At 38.9% G+C, this 22,377-nt stretch overlaps 1 protein-coding gene across 1 annotated transcript; it reads left to right on the top strand.

Annotated features, from left to right (window-relative positions):
* The first annotated feature begins 17,278 nt into the window (after positions 1 to 17,278).
* On the top strand, positions 17,279 to 17,731 carry LOC149156232 (uncharacterized). The gene has a single exon (XM_089444685.1). It carries the CDS (start codon positions 17,279 to 17,281, stop codon positions 17,729 to 17,731), a length of 453 nt encoding a protein of 150 aa, XP_089300811.1.
* The last annotated feature ends 4,646 nt before the right edge of the window (positions 17,732 to 22,377 follow it).

Consider the following 22,377-nt stretch of genomic DNA (forward strand, 5'->3'; position numbering starts at 1 on the left):
GGATGCAGATTCTGGATTCTCACATTCCTACAGTGAAGCAACGTGTCCCCAAGTAGAGCCAGATGTTGACCACTACCGGTCAACTGCCCATAGCAGTACACCCCCTTTTTTCTTTGCAAAGTTGATCGACATGTCCGTGCCATTCTACAGTCATCGACAGCTTGATCAATTTATGTTGTAAACCCAGTCTGCATGTATAAATTGTAAATAATCTTAGCAGATATGAGTCATGTCTGTAAATTGCCTAGGTGGACCTAATTTTCTAAGTGATAATCTACGTTCTGGAAGGTTTTTCGCCTCACCGATCCATGATCGGCAGAGTTTTCCTTCAGCCTAACCCCAAAGCTGGGATGGATTTTGTCATTAGAATCTTATGAGAATCCTAGTGTGTTAATCTGCTAGATTATAGTTGTGTCACAGAATTGGGTGGTTTATGAGGGTTTATGTCAAATGGGTTTTCCCCCTTGGGATGTAAAGTTGTAAAAGTCATGATGTAAAGTGTCTTGAGGGTTAAGAAATGTTTTAATCCCCTCATAAATCCTAAGTCCTAGGTCTAGGTAATTTTCCCAAAAGCTAAGTTCAAGGATCCATTTAAAAATAAATTAAATAAATAATAAATAAATAAAAATATAAAATACAAAAAATAATAAAATAAAAATTAAAAAATATATATGATAAAGTAAAAAACCTAAAAATAATAAAATAATAGTATTTTGAGTAAATAAATGCAGAATTTCAATTTTTTAATACATTAAAAATTCGACGGATGAGATCAATAGATATCTTGATCCTCATCGACGGTCGAGATCATTTTGACATGGATCATTTGAACTAGCTGTTGGGATCTTTTCCTTTAAATCGGGTGCTAGGGGTCATTTGAGATCATTCGATCTTGGAGTCTTGTGCTGAAGAAGCTCTCTTGTAAACTTTTCTGGTGCTAATAGAGAAATACTTTGGGGTTAAAATCTTGCTGGTGTTACTCTCTGGAAGTGCTGTGAGCTATTTTATTTTCTGCATACTTTGATTTTCAACCATTAGTAACAGCTTATTATAGAGTATTGTTGAGCACAGGCATCTTGTTCACTTGCTAGGGTTTGAATGGTATTAGGCTTTCTGAAGTAATGGCAGGTATCTCCATTACTTTTTTAGATCTGGTATTATTTTTTCTCTCTTTATTGATGGTTGAAGTGAGCTGTGCAGGAAACCCTTATTGAAGAAGATCAGCGGGCATTTGGGGAAGTTCTCGGCTGAACCAGCCAGCTCCCGCAAGCATTTTCTTGCAGAGCCCAGCGAGTTTTGATCCTGGGTTAATCATTTAGTTTGTTTTCTGATTTGCATGAGAGATTTCCTAAGTATTTTCACAGTAAATTTGAAGTTCTAAAATATTATTGATGATAACTGACAAATCTGGCTGTTGAAGAGCTATAAATTTTGAAATTTGTAGGGTTTCATTTTAAATCTTTGCATATACTTTCCGGATTTTGGTTTTCCACTTGCAGGTCTCAGATAAAATTCTGGAGGAAAATTGAGTTTTGCAGGGTTTACTATTCTGTTGTCCAGAGGTTTCAGATATCAGTTGTTTTTTAAAATCTGGGGTTCCATTATTTACAGGAAGAGAAATTTTATGTGCTCCCATCAAATTTCAACTCAGCCTGGTCTCAGCAACACAGCTCCGTCAAACCCCATCTGCTCTTCATCAATCAACCTGCAACTCATCCAAACGCTGCATAGCTCTCATTGGAACTGCGTTTTTTTTTCATTTATAAGGCTCTTCACACTGCTTAAATCTCCCACTTTTTGCAATCCTCCTCTCCACGCCATCATCCAGCTCCATTTTTCAACGCAGTTTCATCCCCGCGTGCAACCCTGCAGTCTTATGAACCAGGTGAAATCCAATTTCTTGCCTCAGCACGTGAGTCTGCCTACGTTTCTGGTCTCAGCGTGAGATTACCTGCGTGAGGCCTTTCCTTCCACGCATCTGATCTTCGCTGCCGCCACCAAAGCTATCGTGGGCCTGCAAGCAGCTCTCGTTTCTGCTCCAGTTGCATCCGCAGGTCCGTCGATCTCTCAGCCTGCAGCCCCTCACGCTGTGGGCAATCCTTCTAATCCGAAATCTTCTCACTGCATCGTTCCTTTTCTTCCGCCGACCTGCGCAAACCTGTTAAAACTCTCATCCAACGTCAGGGTTTGGACGTTCCACACGGACCAGGTGCTTCACGTGTTTAGCGTGAGGTAATCTCTGTGGGATGTGTGTTAAATTGTTCCCCGCGGGCATCAAGTAAGTTTTTCTCAGCATCCAATACGATTTAAAAGTCTTTGTAAACGCTGGTAAGGATATTGATTTTCCTTTACGATTTCGGTTTAGCCTTTTTGAAATGCTATACATTAAACTAATCTCGTTTTAGTTTTGATTTGAATTGAAATATAAAAAAATAATAATAAAAAATCATAAAGAGTTTCAAAAAAGTTTTAGGACTTTGGCTTTAGATTAGATTTAGGTTTTATTTAAATTTTAGATTTAATTTAATAAAAATAAAAAATAAAAAGGTTCCTTTTTATTTAGATTAGATTTTTTTCTTTTAAAAAATTTCAAGTTTTGTTTTAAAATTATAAAAAGGCAAAAAAGGGGTTTCTTTTTCTTTTTCTTTTTTTTTCTTTTTTTTTTTTTTTTTCTTTTTTTTAATTTTTTATTTTATTTTGTATTATTTGAAAAATATAAAAGTATTTTTTGAAGATATTTTGCCAGCTTAAATCTTGGCCCAGGAATCTGTTACTGAGGCTAAATTTGGGATGTGGGGTAAATGTTTTTCATCTGGTTAAATATGCTTGAATGATCATTTAAGGATTAGCTAAATGAATGTAACCTCTGGTTGTTTAAGGCATTTATCTTTTGAATTTATTTTTTAATCGCTGGAATATCATTATTGAGCTTTAATCGCTAAATCATTATAAGGGCATTGTGGTTTTACTGGATATCTTGCATTGTCCAAGTTATTTGATGATAAATGATTGCTGTACATGGTTTATATTTCGACAACATCTAGTAAGTAATCGTTTGAGGATCAAACTCATAAGGCACTGGTCTGTTAACTCAATAAAATCTATTTAGTGCTTGTTCCTTCGTGTCTCCCAACCCGACTGGTCCACAATTGGTTTTCATCATTTCATAGGGTCTACCCCCCTTAGCCGTGGGAGACAGGCTTAAACGGAGGGACCGGGGATCAGGGTGACAGCCCCCGGTCTGACCGTTGTCGTGACAATCTGTGCGACAACATTTTTTGGCGCCGTTGCCGAGGACAGAGTTTTTCTGTCCTTGGTTCTTTCATCTCGAGCTTTTTCGTGTTTCTTCTTGTTCAAGTGGCGACTCCACTTCATATATTATCTTCAAGAGCGTATACTAGAAGACATACAAGCAGTCTGTGCAATCCTACTCCTGATCCTTAAAAGGTCCTCAGGGTACGATTACACAAACTCTCTTCTCGTACACTTCTTGTAAACCTTGGACAAGAAGCCCTCTCTGATATTCATTTGCTTTTTAAAGGACAAGTTAGGCACAGCATCATGGATATGTATGCCCCTTGTGACTTTTCTAACATTCCAGGATATCCCAATGATATTCCATCTATTGGGATCGATAAATTGCCTAACTTTCAAGGAGATAATGCGATTAGTGCTAACTCTCATTTGCGAGATTTTAGCATATGGATGGCTAAGTACGCAAGATCTGCTGATTTCGATCATGAGGACGTCAGAATGACTCTTTTCATCTTAACTCTAGGAGGCGATGCCTATGATTGGTTTGTAGAAAAACCTCAGAATTCATTTAACTCCTTACAATTGATCATTAATGCATTTAAAGAAAAATATGGAGATAAGAGAGAAGGAAGACACCTCGTAAAAGCTATTAGCCTAATAAAAAAGAGAGAGGATGAAACTGTTGAAGAATTTAATAAAAGGTTTAATGGTATTGTTAGAGAATTACCTCAAGACTATAAACCTACAGATAAAACTCTCCAAGATTTTTACATTGATGCCTTTAGTCCTGAGCCATCTTATGAATTGAGGCGTGCTAAACTTAATGATTATAGAGATTGCCAAGCCTTAGCTATAGAGCTTGAAATGGACAAGGCCGCATCTGGGAAGTCTCAGATGCCCAGGTTTCGATAGGGCTGCTACGAAACTAAAGGAACCTAAAGGAAAAGCAGTTCAAGAACCTGAAAGTGAGCTTGTTCTCAAATTGTTTCAAAAAATTGAAACTATGGAAATTAATCATAATAAGGAGATAACCACTTTGCAGAATAGGTTGATCCAAATGGAAAGATCGCAAATGCAGAATTTTCAACCTCGAAACAATAATAATAGAAATAACAATTGGCAAAGGAAGGGTCAATCTAGTGAGCAAAGACCTCCTAATCCGCTAAATAATTTGGTTGATAATGCTCCTCCTTACTGTCGGGTTTGTGATGCTCTTCATGAAGAGGCCACTTGTCCCATCGTTAGAAGAATTTTAGATAATGGAATGTTTGGAACGGGTGATCAAATAAATGTAGTAGGCAGCAAGTTTCCTTTGTCTATGGATGATTGGATAGAGGTCAAGGAAAGGAGTCGTGATGTTGTGAATCCTTCATCAGCTTTTAGTATAAATAACCTTGAAAATGAAGATGATATTTTGGCTAGGTTATATGGTGAAAAACCCTCTCCTGAGCAAATCTTGGATATTGCTAGAGATAAGGGTTTGACCGATCAGAGAAGGGATAAAGATCAAAGCGGGAACCAAATTCCCCTTCGAACTTTTAACCCTGGTGTAAACTCTGGAATAGATGTCAATTTGGGAAGTTGGTATAACAATGCAAAAATCTGGGTTCCTGTCTCCGAGATTGCTAAAATCCCTTCCCAAAGAGACAAGTTGCTAAAAGCGATTCAAGGTCCTCAAGTCAATACTTCTCAACAGAAGACTCGGGAGGTTGACTATCATGATGCTCCCATATATCTGCAAAGCTTAGATGCTGATAACAAAGATCACCAGCGTTTTTTTTATCACCTTATTAGTTAATGGGTATAAATTCAATAATTGCATGTTAGATTCTCGTGCATCAGCTTGTGTAATGACTAAAAGGGTCATGGAACAGCTTAACTTAAGAGTTTCTAGACCCTACTATAACATATGCGCCATGGATTCTAAGAAAATCGAAGTACATGGTTTAATCAAAGATTTGCAAGTTCATCTTTCAGTTTACCCAGACATCATGGTTGTCATGGATATTGTTGTTGGGGATGTACCTGATGCCTGGGGTATGATGTTATCTAGAAAGTGGGCCTCTGATCTAGGAGGAAGTATTCAAATGAATTGGTCATATGCTATGATTCCTTCTCCTAGGGTGATGGTTTTGTAAGACTAAATAGAGAGCCCGAAAGAAAATTTCATGTTGAAGATCCTAAGAGACCTCACAACGAAATAATCAAAGAGAAATCTGACATTGGGAACTATGCCATCATGTCTAATTTTATAATTCCTCCCGATGATAAGATTAGGGATCTCAAGGGTAAATTTTGGTATATGTACTTCGATGGTGCATCGTCTAGGCATGGTAAAGGTGCTGGAATAGTGCTTAAATCTCCCCTTGGTCACATTTTCAAGTTTGCCTATCGATTAGAATTTGAAGCAACCAACAATGTCGCTGAATATGAGGCTATATTGTTGGGGCTTGACTTGGCCAAGTCCTTGAAGGTTAAATTGCTTAGCATTAAAGGGGATTCTGATTTAGTTATCATGCAGCTTAAAAATAAATTCACATGCAAAAATCAAAGATTAAGAAACTATCGAAATGTTGTGTGGGGATACTATGGAGCATTTTGATGCCCTTGACCTCGAAGCAATTCCAAGAGAGCAAAATAGTTTGGCAGATGAACTTGCCGTAGCTGCTACTACTTTCCAGTTATCTGATGAGCTAATTAAAGATAAGATCAAAATGGAAGTAATATTCAGACCATTTGTTCCAGATAACTCAGAGCATTGGCAGGTCTTCAATGATGAAAAGCAAGTCATTCGTTTTCTTAATAGTTTGGATGAGTTTGAGGATTTCCGGATAGTTTCTGAGGAGGATGGATCTTTAAATCATGAGCATATCATAAATCCTACTCGTAGGAATGTGGTTGCCTTAGACCAACATTTTGATCGGCATGATGCCACGAAGCTGAGAGAAGAAAATAAGATGGACCCATGCGAATATCTCGAGATAAACATTGGTACTTCTGAAAACCCAAAGATCGTTAAAATTGGTAGAGGTACTAGTGTGGAGGAAAGAAAAAGATTAATTGATTTACTTTGCGAATATCGAGATATTTTAGCTTTTTCTTATGATGAATTAAAGGGCTATAGGGAAGATGTCATGGAACATACTATCCCCTTAAAAGATGGAAATGCTAAACTCTTTCGTCAGAAACTTAGGCAAATTAATCCTAAATTAGCCTCCTTGGTTCAGAAAGAACTTGCGAAAATGCTTGCAGCAGGGATTATCGCTCAAACAAGGCATTTGACATGGTGTTCGAATCTGGTGATTGTTAGGAAAAAGAATGGTACGATAAGGCTGCGTGTCGATTTTCGAAACCTCAATCTAGCATGCAAAAAAGATAATTACCCTTTGCCAAACATGGAGACTTTGTTGCAAAGAGTAACCGGTTCTAAAATGATGTCGCTACTAGATGGTTTTTTTGGGTACAATCAGGTATGGGTTAAGAAGGAAGATCGTCATAAAACCACGTTCACCACACCATGGGGTACCTTTGAATACATCAGAATGCCTTTTGGATTAACAAACGCTGGGGCTACATTCCAAAGGGCTATGGATTATGCCTTCAAAGGGTTTATCGGGAAATTTATTGAAATTTACCAAGATGATCTTACTGTTTTCTCTAAATATGGTATCAGTCATGTAAATCATCTTAGGCAGGTTTTTGATAGATGTAGAAAATACGGGATTTCTTTGAATCTAGCCAAGTCTGTTTTTGGAGTAACGGAAAGGAAATTACTCGGCCATATCATTTCTAAGGAAGGAATCAAGATTGATCCTGAAAGAATTGAAGCAATCCAAAAGATTCCTCTCCCTCATAATCTTAAGTCCCTTCAGTCTTTCCTCGGAAAGATAAATTTTATTAGAAGGTTTATTCCAAATTATGCAGAAATAGCTAAGCCTATTCAAAATCTTCTAAAGAAAGATGCAAAATTTGTTTGGCAAAAAGGCTTTCCAAGAAATCAAATGTACTATTGCAAGAGCTCCTGTCTTAGTTAGTCCCGATTATTCCAAGGACTTCATGATTTTTTCTTTCGCTTCTGAAGATACCATTGCTGGTGTCCTGCTTCAAAAGAATAAAGATGGTCACGAGCAACGTATTGCTTTCATGAGTAAAGCACTTCAAAATTCCGAATTGAAGTACAATACCATGGAAAAGCAGGCTTATGCCCTGGTCAAGTCTCTTAAGCACTTTAAAACTTATGTGGGTTATTCTAAAATCATCGCTTTCGTTCCACATTCTGCTATTAAGGATATATTAACTCAAACTGATTGCTTAGGGACTCGCGCTAGGTGGGTTACTAAAATACAAGAGTATGATTTAGAAATCAGACCTACCAAGCTAGTCAAAGGCCAAGGTTTAGCTCAGATGTTAACTGAAGGTAACGAAAAGACTCTTGGTTTGTTCTGTCTTAGCGATCTATCTTCGCCAGAACTACAAATATTAGCAGAGCATGAGTGGTACAAGGACATAGTTTATTACTTGATGAATCTTGCATGTCCTAACCATTTAGTTGCTCATAAGAGAAGGGCTCTTAGACTAAAAGCCACTAAGTATTGCCTTATGAAGGATGGCCTTGGGTGGAGAAATCCTGAGGGCATAGTGCTTAGGTGTGTTGATGACGTTGAGTCCAAGAAATTAATCTCTGAGTTTCATTCAGGATTTTGTGGTGGTCATTATGCTGCTAGAACTACCGCCCACAAAATCCTGAGAGCTGGCTATTATTGGCCTTCAATTTTTTCTGATGTGCACAAGTTTGTTAGAGCCTGTCAAGCCTGTCAACTATTCACTGGGAAACAGAAGTTTGCTGCCCTGCCTCTACAACCTGTCATTGTAGAGGCACCTTTTCAGCATTGGGGTCTGGACTTCATAGGGAAGTTCCATGAAAATTCTAGCAATGGCTACTCATGGATTTTCACTGCCACGGATTATTTCACTAAATGGGTTGAAGCCATTCCTGCTAAGAATGCCACTGAAAAGGTTATTATGGATTTCATTGAAAAAAACATCATTACTAGATTTGGTGTCCCCGCTAAGATCACTACTGACAATGCCAAAGCTTTTAGTTCTTTAGAGTTTTCATCTTTTTGTTTCAAGTATGGCACTGTCTTATCTCATTCGTCAAATTACTATCCTCAGGGTAATGGTCTAGCTGAATCAAGTAACAAGAATCTCATAACCATTATCAAGAAGATAGTAGGAGATAATAAGAGATCATGGGACAGCAAAATCAAGTATGCTTTATGGGCAGATAGAATCACTAAGAAGAAAGCTACTGGTAAATCTCCCTTTGAATTAGTTTATAGCTTGGATGTAACTTTACCTGTGCACCTCAAATTGCCAGCTTATCAGCTCCTCCAGAATTTTTCTACTAATAAAGATGTTGTTCAGAATAGAATAGATCAGATTGTGGAGTTAGATGAAGCTCGTAGGACAGCTTTTGATGCTATATGTAAAAATCAATCTAACATTAAGAAAAGCTTTGATAAATTCTCTTGATCTAGATCTTTGCAGGTGGGAGATATAGTATTGCTTTGGGACCGCAAGAATGAGAAACCAGGTAAATATAAGAAGTTTGACAGTTTGTGGCTGGGACCTTACATCATTCGAGATATAGCTGGACCAAACTCATTCCACTTGAGCAGACTGGATGGCGAACCACTTGATCTACCAACAAATGGCCAAATGCTCAAGTTGTTCTTCAAAGATGATATCTGATGCCATAGGGCATCCTTTGTATTGTATTTCTATCCCTACTCCTTGTCATTTCAGCATTTCATTTCTGTTTTAGATTAGATTTACTTTTCATAGTTAAAGAGCTTCTATCTTTTATGTGCTTAAATGTTATATGATGATTTTTGAATGGACGCTACTTAGTTCTGTTGTGTGTGTTGCGTGGATGCAGATTCTGGATTTTCACATTCCTACAGTGCAGCAACGTGTCCCCAAGTAGAGCCAGATGTTGACCACTACCAGTCAACTGCCCATAGCAGTACACCCCCTTTTTTCTTTGCAAAGAGGGTAGCGCTTGATCGACATGTCCGTGCCATTCTACAGTCATCGACAGCTTGATCAATTTATGTTGTAAACCCAGTCTGCATGTATAAATTGTAAATAATCTTAGCAGATATGAGTCATGTCTGTAAATTGCCTAGGTGGACCTAATTTTCTAAGTGATAATCTACGTTCCGGAAGGTTTTTCGCCTCACCGATCCATGAATGGCAGAGTTTTCCTTCAACCTAACCCCAAAGCTTGGATGGATTTTGTCATTAGAATCTTAGGAGAATCCTAGTGTGTTAATCTGCTAGATTATAGTTGTGTCGCAGAACTGGGTGGTTTATGAGGGTTTATGTCAAATGGGTTTTCCCCCTTGGGATGTAAAGTTGTAAAAGTCATGATGTAAAGTGTCTTGAGGGTTAAGAAATGTTTTAATCCCCTCATAAGTCCTAAGTCCTAGGTCCTAGGTAATTTTCCCAAAAGCTAAGTTCAAGGATCCATTTAAAAATAAATTAAAAAAATAATAAATAAATAAAAATAAAAAAATATAAAATATAAAAAATAATAAAATAATAAAAAAAAAATTAAAAAATATATATGATAAAGTAAAAAACCTAAAAATAATAAAATAATAATATTTTGAGTAAATAAATGCAGAATTTCAATTTTTTAATACATTAAAAATTCGACGGATGAGATCAAGAGATATCTTGATCCTCATCGACGGTCGAGATCATTTTGACATGGATCACTTGAACTAGCTGTTGGGATCTTTTCCTTTAAATAGGGTGCTAGGGGTCATTTGAGATCATTCGATCTTGGAGTCTTGTGCTGAAGAAGCTCTGTTGTAAACTTTTCTGGTGCAAATAAAGAAAGACTTTGGCGTTAAAATCTTGCTAGTGTTACTCTCTGGAAGTGTTGTGAGCTATTTTATTTTCTGCATACTTTGATTTTCAACCATTATTAACAGCTTATTATAGAGTATTGTTGAGCACAGGTATCTTGTTCACTTGCTAGGGTTTGAATGGTATTAGGCTTTCTGAAGTAATGGCAGGTATCTCCATTGCTTTTTGAGATCTGGTATTATTTTTTCTCTCTTTATTGATGGTTGAAGTCAGCTGTGCAGGAAACCCTTATTGAAGAAGATCAGCGAGCGTTTGGGGAAGTTCTCGGCTGAACCAGCCAGCTCCCGCAAGCATTTTCTTGCAGAGCCTAACTAATTTTGATCCTAGGTTAATCATTTAGTTTGTTTTCTGATTTGCATGAGAGATTTCCTAAGTATTTTCACAGTAAATTTGAAGTTCTAAAATATTATTGATGATAACTGACAAATCTGGCTGTTGAAGAGCTATAAATTTTGAAATTTGTAGGGTTTCATTTTAAATCTTTGCATATACTTTCCGGATTTTGGTTTTCCACTTGCAGGTCTCAGATAAAATTCTGGAGGAAAATTGAGTTTTGCAGGGTTTACTATTCTGCTGTCCAGAGGTTTCAGATATCAGTTGTTTTTTCAAATCTGGGGTTCCATTATTTACAGGAAGAGAATTTTTATGTGCTCCCATCAAATTTCAACTCACCCTGGTCTCAGCAACACAGCTCCGTCAAACCCCATCTGCTCTTCATCGATCAACCTGCAACTCATCCAAAGCTGCATAGCTCTCATTGGAACTGCGTTTTTTTTTCATTTATAAGGCTCTTCACACTGCTTAAATCTCCCACTTTTTGCAATCCTCCTCTCCACGCCATCATCCAGCTCCATTTTTCAACGCAGTTTCATCCCCGCGTGCAACCCTGCAGTCTTATTAACCAGGCGAAATCCAATTTCTTGTCTTAGCACGTGAGTTTGCCTACGTTTCTGGTCTCAGCGTGAGATTACCTGCGTGAGGCCTTTCCTTCCACGCATCTGATCTTTGTTGCCGCCACCAAAGCTATCGTGGGCCTGCAAGCAGCGCTCGTTTCTGCTTCAGTTGCATCCGCAGGTCCGTCGATCTCTCAGCCTGCAGCCCCTCACGCTGTGGGCAATCCTTCTAATCCGAAATCTTCTCACTGCATCGTTCCTTTTCTTCCGCCGACCTGTGCAAACCTGTTAAAACTTTCATCCGCCGTCAGGTTTCGGATGTTCCACACGGACCAGGTGCTTCACGTGTTTGGTGTGAGGTAACCTCTGTAGGATGTGCGTTAAATTGTTTCGCGCGGGCATCAGGTAAGTTTTTCTTAGCATCCAATACGATTTAAAAGTCTTTGTAAACGCTGGTAAGGATATCGATTTTCCTTTACGATTTCGGTTTAGCCTTTTTGAAATGCTATACATTAAACTAATCTCGTTTTAGTTTTGATTTGAATTGAAATATAATAAAAAATCATAAAGAGCTTCAAAAAAGTTTTAGGACTTTGGCTTTAGATTAGATTTAGGTTTTATTTAAATTTTAGATTTAATTTAATAAAAATAAAAAATAAAAAGGTTCCTTTTTATTTAAGATTAGATTTTTTTCTTTTAAAAAATTTCAAGTTTTGTTTTAAAATTATAAAAAGGCAAAAAAGGGGTTTCTTTTGTTTAGTTTTTTTTTTTTTAAATTTTGTATTATTTGAAAAATATAAAAGTATTTTTTGAAGATATTTTGCCAGCTTAAATCTTGGCCCAGGAATCTGTTACTGAGGCTAAATTTGGGATGTGGGGTAAATGTTTTTCATGTGGTTAAATATGCTTGAATGATCATTTAAGGATTAGCTATATGAATGTAATCTCTGGTTGTTTAAGGCATTTATCTTTTGAAAATGTTTTTTAATCGTTGGAATATCGTTATTGAGCTTTAATCGCTCTCATTATAAGGGCATTGTGGTTTTACTAGATATCTTGCATTGTCCAAGTTATTTGATGATAAATGATTGTTGTACATGGTTTATATTTCGACAACATCTAGTAAGTAATCGTTTGAGGATCAAACTCATAAGGCACTGGTCTGTTAACTCAATAAAATCTATTTAGTGCTTGTTCCTTCGTGTCTCCCAACCCGACTGGTCCACAGTTGGTTTTCATCATTTCATAGGGTCTACCCCCCTTAGCCGCGGGAGACAGGCTTAAATGGAGGGACCGGGGATCAGGGTGACAGCCCCCGGTCTGACCGTTGTCGTGACAATCTGTGCGACAACAGACTGAATCATTGGAAATATTAATGCCAGGGAATTCAAGAGTATATTTTAATATGTCAACCTAACAATGATGTCATGCACAATATGTGCAACCAGAGTATGTAATCTTTCAGAATACACTGGTTTAGTTTATGAATGCTTGATTTATGGATGTAAAAAGCTAAATGTGTCTTTCCAAACAACTATTTTTGCACTCTAAATGAAGAAAACTAACTTCAACAAATCATTCAAAAGCAACAAATTCAAAGCAACTGTTGTTGCACTCTGAAACCAAAAACTAACTACAGTAAATGATTAAAAGAAAGCTACAACCATTGAAGTAAATAAAACGAGTAAATAAATTAAAACGCAGAAAGTAAATTAAAACCATTGAAGTAAATAAAACAAGAAGCTAATCTAACTACGTAAGAAGAGGATTCAACCATTGGTTGCACCTTGAAAGTTAGCCCTTACTCTGAAGAGGCAAGGTGTTGAATCCCTCAAATTGGAAAACACTAAATAAACAAACAAAGCAGCACAAGTATCTCAATCATTATTATCTAGTGTTCACAAGTGCAATCTAGTCTCTATGTTGAACTAAATTGAACTGAATCCCAAAAGGTTTGAAAACAAATAATATTTATAAGACCTGATTCTTGAGTTCTTGGGATTCCAATTGAATCCCAAGGACACTCCAAAATATTTTAATCATATTATAAAATTAATCTAATTGTTTCTTGAAACATCGGATTTTCAAGAAGTGACTAACTAACAACTTCTTGAAATACCTAAATAATTACAATAAGAAATGATGGATTGTGTTAACCATTCAACTTGCATCTAAGTGGAGAAAGCCCTAATCCATGGATGCAACCTTGAGGTAACCCTACGAAAATTACCAATATCAACTTAGTATGGGTGTCCTCTCACTTTTGGTTGGCTTTCTTAAGGCCAAGTTCGGTACCCCTAGAAGTATGTGATAAAATAAAGCTAAGTACAGAAAATGACATGTATGGCTCCAAGAAATTCAGCTACTCCTCCAAAAGCTCTCGAATGATCCAAAAGTGAAGTCTCCAAAATGCAACTAACTCCTCAAAGTTTGCCAACGTTCATATCAAAGAAGTGAGAGGTAAAGATCCTCCTCAAACAAGTTCCATGTCCAAGTAAAGATGCCAACAATCTCACGAAGAAAAGAACGACTCCCAAAAGGGGTGACATATGACTCTAAATATGTGCCAATTGGTGCAGTGGTCCAATGGGGATGGTGAGCCATCCTCTCAAAGTCAATCAAGCATGTAAAGTAGCCCTCAATAAGGCTAGGCATTCTAAGGAGGGTCCCTCCATCGTCCAAGTGCTTAAAAATATATAGGAAGGGCAGAATGCTCCACAAGGAGGTGTTTCACGTGATCTCAAGTTCCAATTACATATCAAATAACCCTAGGGGCTGGGGAAATAATGACCTAGGCCAAACTGTGAGATACATACATAGATCCACACTTATTCGAAATGAGAAGTATGTTCTTTAGGTATAAAACCTTTACAATAACACAGCAAACCATTTTGCAAAGCGTAACGTGAGAAAACATAGGGGAACTCTTAAGTCATGTGTCCCAAAAGCCCCATCCCAAGATCCTTGCACACCCACCTTGACCATAAATTCTAGAAGATGGTTGGAACAAGCCATAATGGCAAGACTAGCCTTGAAATGGAATATAGAAGGATGTGCAATGAGCAATCACAAGGATCTAGAGAAACCACCAAAGTTTAAAAAAAAATATAGACACCTTAGATAAAAAGCATGGTCTAGCGAAAATACCACTCGTACAACATAAGTTTTCACTCATCGTGATACATTACAAAGATCCTCACGAACATACAATTGATCATGGAACATTGGACTCGAACATCAACTTAAAAATGTGTATAAGATCATCTTCGATGATAAGACAATCCAGCAAAGAAATTGTGGTCACCCTATTACCCCATTCTTCCAGCAAGACCACCTATAACAATATTTTCACTTGCATTTGGTGAATAAAGTTGGCTCACAATTAATTAGCCATGAATGTAATATGTGTTGAAATTTCTAAGTATTACCAGTTAGAAATTTTATCTGTATAGGCTTTGAGATTATGCTCATCCAAAAGGCAAGAGATCCTAGCCTTCCAGATCACATAGTTGGATGCTCTGTCCAACCGATCTTGATCTCTCAACCCATTAGCTGCCATCTCTGCCAACAAAATGTCGAACTGCCTCCTCTCTCCTCTGCGTTGCTACTAGGCTGGCCTACGCACTCCCTACTGGAGTTAGTAGATCTACTCCTCTCTGCTGCTGCTCAGCAATTGAGAAATCAAATTCCCTGGCTAGGAATTCTCTGAGGAAGAAATTCCCTCAAAAGTGTCTCCTTCCTTCTTCTGACGTTTTTCTACTCGAGCAACTGCTACAGAAAACTTCATCTCACTTCAAGACTGCTCTGCGCTGAAGATTCTACTGCGTTTCTCCCTCTGCCACTGACAAATCTCGATCTGGAAATCTTACCTCTTTGTCAACTCACTCAGAGAGAGATCTTCCTTGAGAATCTTGCCCTCCTGGCCTGGACTGCGCAATCCCTCTGTGGATTCGATCTACTGACTACCCAACACTTCGATCTCCCTCCTCCTCTTCAACACTCGGCTCTTTCGATCTGCTCTCTTGCTTCACCTACGCTTTGATACCATGTGAAAATTTGGAATCCCCGAATCGCTACTGCAGCAACTGATTATATTTCTCCTACTCAATCAAGTTATTTACAGTGTTATACGATAAACATCGAAATAAATACAACTGCAACCTTCACAACTTAAATAATATGCGAAAACAACAACCGAGCAAGAAAGAAATAGCACACACAAGTGACACCGTTGATTTTGGACAAATGTCCCCAAAAAAACTCAATGTGGGAAAACCAGTGCAGGAGCTGAGGATTTGTATTATTATGCAGTAATTTCTGAGTACAATTCTTCAGATGCTCAAACTGGCAATCCTATACAGAGATCTAATTAGACAAAATGATATTGAGATGATCTCACCCTGTCATTGGGAAATGCGGCACTGATCTGTGCTGGAGATGAGCCTTTGTGTTGTCTCTACGCAGCCTCTGCGCAATACTCCATCACACCCACGCAATTACTGCGTCACTGCTACTGGGACTACGTTACACCTCATCTCGAACCTCTGCTCGCTGGAAACTTCGGCCCTCTGGCCTTCTGGTCTCACACCCCGGCGCTAGCACTAGATCCCGACTGTTGCCCAGTAGAAATACGAACTCCCTCTAAAGCTCTGTACTGCCATAGAGTAGATCCATGTTGCCTCTCCGGACTACTCTCTACCCTCTCTTCCTTGCACTCTCCGAATCAAGAAAACTTCCTCCGGAAAATTATCCCTGCCCCTCACTACAAGAAATCTCCTCAATCACCTTCTCTAGCAACTGTTGTGCTGCTCTCTTGAGAAAATCGATCTCTGATCTCTCACCCAATGTGTCTTCCAAATGCCCATCAAGCCTCTTCTTATAATCAACGGCCTAGATTAGATTTTAATCAATCGCTCAGATCATTTTGAGTTTATCCTCGTCTTCTTCTAGAAGTTTCACCCCCAGTTTAATTAATACCCTTTAATTATTTTAATTTCCTAAGTTTAGACTTAGGCAATCCAAATAAAATAAAAAGTATTTTAATAAAACTGTCTCCAGGTGGAATTTCCCAAAACGATTTATGGGTATTCTGAAATATATGTGTCCTAGCCTCCCTGCAAATTTTGAGGTTTAGAGCACATTCGATGCTGCTACCAGAAATCAACACTTTCTCACTCATAGAGATGACGAAAGATTGGAAGTCGTTGCTGCTGGTGGAGTATTCAAAGAATAGATTCGCTTGTGAGATTCTAGATGGATTGATCCGTGATGACAGGTATCGGGTTATGAATGACATTATCTACTATAAAGACCAGATCTATCTTGTACCAAAATCAAAACTCAAAGAGAGAATCATGCACAGCTCACCCTTAGCAAGACATCTGGGATATCTAAAGACCTACAGGAAGGTCAGGGAGAGGTTCACCTAGAAAGGCCTCAAGTTGGATGTGTTGAGATTTGTGAGGGAGTGCAACACTTGCCAGCAAAACAAGACAGAGCATACCCATCCAGCAGGCTTGTTGCAACCCCTCCCCATCTCGGAGCAGAAATGGGAGAGCATTTCCATGGACTTCATCACTGGCTTACCATCGGTGCAGGGCAAAGATTGCATATATGCGGTGCTAGATTGTCTCACAAAATTTGCCCATTTATTTGTCATATCATCAAAATATTCAGCTTGACATGTGGTCAAGCTTATTTTAGGGACGTTTTTAGATTGCACAGGTTGCTGAAAAACATTGTCAGTGATAGAGATCGCAGGTTCATGGGCGGCTTCTGGCAAGAGATTTTCAGACTCTTGGCGATTGAGCTAATTCTGAGCACTAGCTATCACCCACAAACTGATGGGTAGACAAAGATAGTCAACAAGTGGTTGGAAGGCTATCTCAAGAATTATGTGACTGGCCAACAAAAGACATGGGTGAAGTGGTTGCATCTGGGGGAACATTGCTACAATACCACTTTCCACATGTCCATTGGCATGACTCCCTTCAAAGCATTATATGGATATGACACCCTAACTTTTGTAGACAGGATATTTGGGGACAGTGGAGCACCACTAGCCAAAGATTGGATCCAAGAGATCCAAGACAATCTAAAAGTCCTCAAAGGAAAATCTACATAAGGCTCAAAACCAGCGAAAACTGTATGCAGACAAACACAAGGTGGACCGCAGCTTTGAAGTGGGAGATATGGTGTACCTCCGTCTTCAGCCCCACAGGCAGTCTTCGCCCAAAACCAAAGGGGAGGAAAAGTTAAAACCCAAGTTCTACAGACCATTCAAGATCTTGAGAAGAGTAGGAGAGGTGGCCTATGAACTCAAGCTTCTAGAGGGATGTAAGATTCACAATGTCTTTCATGTCTCGTGCCTCAAAAAGGCCTTGGGACAGCACGTTGTTGTTTCCACAGAGCTTCCACCATTGGATGAGGAAGGAGAATTGATCTTAGTTCCTGAGAAGATCCCAAATACAAGAGAAAGGAAGCTGCAGAGTAGAAAGATCAAGGAGTACCTGGTAAAATGGAGGGATTTGTCGGTAGAAGATGCTACCTGGGAAGGTCAACAAGTGCTCAGACATCCTGAATTGAAATTGCTTGCGGACAATCAATCTTGGGCGGGGAGGATTGTAATGTCCCCGTCCCCATAGGAAGCTTATGACAAAGTCCACTAGCCTAAAGTGGTTCTCATAGGCTAAAGCGGGGAAATATTTAATAAGGGGACTTAAATTGCCTAAAGAAACTTTATAAAGTTCAAAAAGGAGAAAAGGTAATATTTCCTAGGCAAATTAGAAGTCACTTTAATTTTATAAATTGAAATATCATAAAGTGATTTTATAAAAGTGAATTTAATAAAAAAAGGGAAGGTTAAAAGGCAACCCTAAACACATAAAAGAAGGAAAATGAGGAGACTCTCCTCATTCATGCATTTGTGAGTTTGGAGAAAGAGCTCTTGGAGAGAGTTTCAAGGAAAAATCTTAGGGTTTTGGAACCCTAGCTACGATAGCAAACTTCAGTGTTGAAACTAGACACCCTAATTTGGATTCGAGAGTGAAATCACTCAGATTTCACCATTGCGCTGCAATGGAGAACAAGATTTGCAAGAAATAATAAGGTACTTTGATGTTATCAGTTGAGCTTATTTAGTGTCCTTCCTTTTATTTGACAAGTTGAGGGAATAAATGAAGAGACCCAGCTCCGGTATCAATTTTGTGGGTCGAGTTTATGACTGGGATAGATTCAACTAAGGAGAACGAGTTAATGGGTGTTATTATTGAAGCAACTACAGGATTCGACTTACTCTTTTACTTGCTGGACCATTTCCTAAATTGGGTCAAGTTCTCTAAAGGTTATAAGGAAACCGAGTTCCCTCTTTCGATTGCTAGAAGATTACATTTGTTGGGTTGTCACACTATTGCTAGGAATGAGTTCTGGACTTGCAGGGGTCATATCTCTTATTTAACTCAGGTCGTGGACTCTTCCTTCAATTGTTGGACATGTATATGTTGATGGGAGCTAATTTCTGAGCAATAAAGGCAAGAGTACCTTTGTTGAAGGGCGTATTTTCTAGTTTATAGCCACTGTCATCTCATATCAGTTCGTGGGTGTCTTTCTGAGCTTGCACGCTGCCATTTTCCTGCCTGTACGTGTCACAATACTCCTGGATATGCATTGAGGGTAATAATGTGGGAGTAGCATTCATTGAAGCTCGTATCAGTTGGTTAACTGTTGTCTGGGCCGTATTTCCAAGGAGATAGATGTTGGTCTTGGCTAATAAACAGAGGCCTAAATGTATGAAGAGATTGCTCCTGAAAGTGACTGTCATTTGGAGGGCCATCTAACTGAAGCAACATTACCAGGTTCATCTATTCCAAATCAAATCTATAATATGTTGTACAGTCAATGTAAAGAAGTATTTTTGTTGCCATTCCTATGTTTAAAACCATGTATCAGTTCTGTACTATTTCCTGGGTAATTAAATAAATGTGTTAGATGCTCTAAGATTTGGTCTATGGGTATAAAAACTTCTTTTTTATGCATTTCTAAAGTTGAAATTATGAGTCAAAGTCTATAGAAGTGTGCCCAGAATTAATTGACAGAGGACACCAGTGGGAAAATTTAAAACACAAACCTAGAAAATTATTTAAAACTAGCACTTTGGAGAGAAAGGGATTTTACATAAAATCATCATCACTTGGATTTTCAGCCTAATTAGTGAATTCAGACCTACAATCGGCGTAGATTTTTGGATGTCTTTGGGATGCACTTTGATGTTTAGATCTGTCTTGTTATCTTTTTGGAGCTTCTAATGCATTATTTATGAATCGATATACTCTACATTGTCTTGTAACTGTTTCTTTATGGTGAAATTATCTTGCAAATAATCTCTAATGCATGGAATTTATTCTGATGATAAGAATTCGCACTTTGTTTATTGAAAAATTTTCAAACTTCTAATCTTGGGAAGTTTTGCATGTGTTACTCATTGATGATGTGAAAATAATGTTCTTAGTGTATGATGATTGCATTTAAATCATGAAACTTCATTAACTAAAGCTAAAGAAGGTAATTGTTGAAACTTGAAAGTGGTAACTAGGGCTTCCTCTTTTAGCCTCCTTAAAGGTTAATTTATCCAATTATAAGCACACATGACTCAATACTCCCAAAGGTCTAGGCACTAATCAAAGTCCCTTTGTGGTCACATATAAACTTTCCTTCCTTTTTTCTTCTAAAAATTCATCCCTTTAAGGATAAGAAGGCCATCTAGGGCTTGGTGCGAAATTTGAGGAGGGATTTTTGAGATCTGCTTGGATATAAATCTTCCTTTGTGTCTCCTCCAAAGGTGCTCAATGTTTGGTGGAATTCCCATGGTGGGTTCTCCATAAAATTTGATGCGCTAGTTGTCACATCAAGAGGGAAGCCTAGAAGCTAATCCTTCAACTTAGGGATTCTTTGAAGGCAATCTCTTTAGTACTTGGTGATGTAAATCATTCATTGCCTTTCCTCTCTTTTCTCTTGACCTTGGATGCACTCATATCTCGTTATATATCTCAACCCTAGGTCCCATGGAAAGGTGTCTTTTCGTGGAAAGTCTTACTAGTTTCTCCCAAAGCTCATACCTTTGTTGAACCTTTTCATTGAATTAACCACCTTTCCTCACTTCAAACCTATCAAGGAAATATTTTATCACAAGAGACTATCACTGGGACTCCTCCCGTCGATGAAAATCCGAGAAGAGTAAGGGACTTAGGCAGTAGTGATAGTGGGCCTCTGTCCCAAGTGTTGTTGTGCCCACTAGCTTTTGCATATTTACAAGGCTTGCTAGTTTGACTTTGCTTAAGTAATTTTCTTTTTCAACATTCACTTAGCCCCATGGCTAGATTTGACCCTCCAAATGGCTATATTGACTTCACACATGTGGGACATCCTTTCAATTTAATGAGTTTGTTGTTGCACAAACTAGTAGTCCTGGTTTGTAGGCTAAAACTAGAGGGCACAACAACACTTTGGTACTTGTTACCCACCACCCATGGGTGACACCCATAGGAGAATTTTTTCTCCTAGATGGTCCTCAACTGGCAGCCAACAACCCCCTGCAGCCACCAAATAGCTCAATGTGCCACCATCTCTACCACCTGAGCCAGCCATTATGATTCCTCGTCCATCTGTTATGATTGTATGTTTGAAGGTGGGCCTTCCAACCCTGAAGGTATGGCCTTTCATTATGTAGTTGGCTATCTTTGCTTACCTATCATGGACACTCTTGGACATGGATTAGTGGGGGAATTCCGCAGAAAGAAGGGGTTTGGTTTGTACTCTTTTCTCTTGTCTGATTTGGTGGTTAACCTTGTATCCTAGTCCCGTGGGATCTCCTTTATTGGCAACTAGATTTAAGAGTGCCACTACATGGGAAATCTCAGTTTTGGTTGCATGGTCCAACTTCCCGACACCACATATTACTCCCCTCCACTCATTATATTCTCTTTCACCACATTTCCCTTCTGGGTCCACATTTTTCCATTGGGTCCACAAGGAGTTAGCCTCCCCCTCCCCTCGTCCACACTTTGGGTTGGGCTTGGAACGATGCCCCAGAGGTTGATGGAGCGAAAAAGAAAATAAAATAAAAAAGAATAATTTGGCCACTATCAATAGGAAATGTACCATAAAATGCAAAAGATGGCCAGGTCATACAAATTTAGCACGTGGGAAAAAGCCAACATGAGCTCTACCCCCTATCATTATGGCCAGGGTGAACATGAGCTCTACCCCCTATCATTATGGCCATCACCCTGGTTCCTCGGTCCCCTATATGATCCCCCTACATCATTAAGGAACCCATGACTGACCCAACCACTGATGGTCGATGAACTACCCTACTTAAAGGGGGTATGCACTGTTATATCTTACGCTTCATTCTTTCATCCCCTAGAGTCGCGAGTTATAAAAATAAAAATCTATAAAAGGAAAAAGGCATATGAAGAAGGGTGGAAAAACAAAGGCCCGGGTAACTCATGTACCATGATTGCTCCCTCCTACATTCATACACCCAAGTGTGGGCTTCCCTCATTATAGCTACCCTTGTACTGTGCCATGTGGCTTGGAGCTTTCCCCTGGTGCCCCACTCTGTTCCATCATTATATCACATGCCACCTGCCATTTGATGGATGTACCATGGACATGTCACTCTCCTTAGAAGTTGAAACTGCCTAATAGGGTCCTTGGTTAACCTCCTTCTTGAACTTGCAGACACTTGTACGTTCTAAAGCCCATTATGGAAGGGCATGCCACTATGATATGTCCACTTGGTTCCATGATTTGTAAGCTCACTTACTCGATTGCATTGATGATTTGTTGTATTGGAATGTGAGGGGACACATTGGATATTATACAGAATTGCAGGTGGGTCTTCATTGTGGGGTTCGTCTCCCTATATAGGGTCCAAGTCCTCCAGAGGGTCATATTGGCATTTGTAGGGTGAGCATTGAGAGCCATAGACCTCCACCATAGCAGAGAGCAGAGTGCCACTTCATGGGATCCTTAAGTTCCACTCATTGCTTGCTCGTGTTCCATTTATTTGACAATGAAAATGCACCTAGACCACCTTGCCCAGTCGGCTACACTCTTGCACCACACACTTGGTAGCTGATCCAAGGCCTATATGAGGATGTGTCTCATCATGGGAGGCAAAGGGAGGGCTTGAATCATTCTTCTAGCCCTTACAGATGGGATACGAGCATGTTCGATCCATTTGGAGACCCATGAAGATGTTTTATGCCCCCACAGCCACTTGGAGGCA

The sequence above is a fragment of the Pinus tabuliformis genome, chromosome 9 (assembly GCF_031772625.1).
Source record: "Pinus tabuliformis cultivar Carrire ecotype Pingquan chromosome 9, CPIR1, whole genome shotgun sequence".
NCBI lineage: Eukaryota > Viridiplantae > Streptophyta > Pinopsida > Pinales > Pinaceae > Pinus > Pinus tabuliformis.

Excerpts from the sequence above, each read along its gene's own strand:
- LOC149156232 (XM_089444685.1), top strand. The coding sequence starts at position 17,279 with ATGGTGTACCTCCGTCTTCAGCCCCACAGGCAGTCTTCGCCCAAAACC.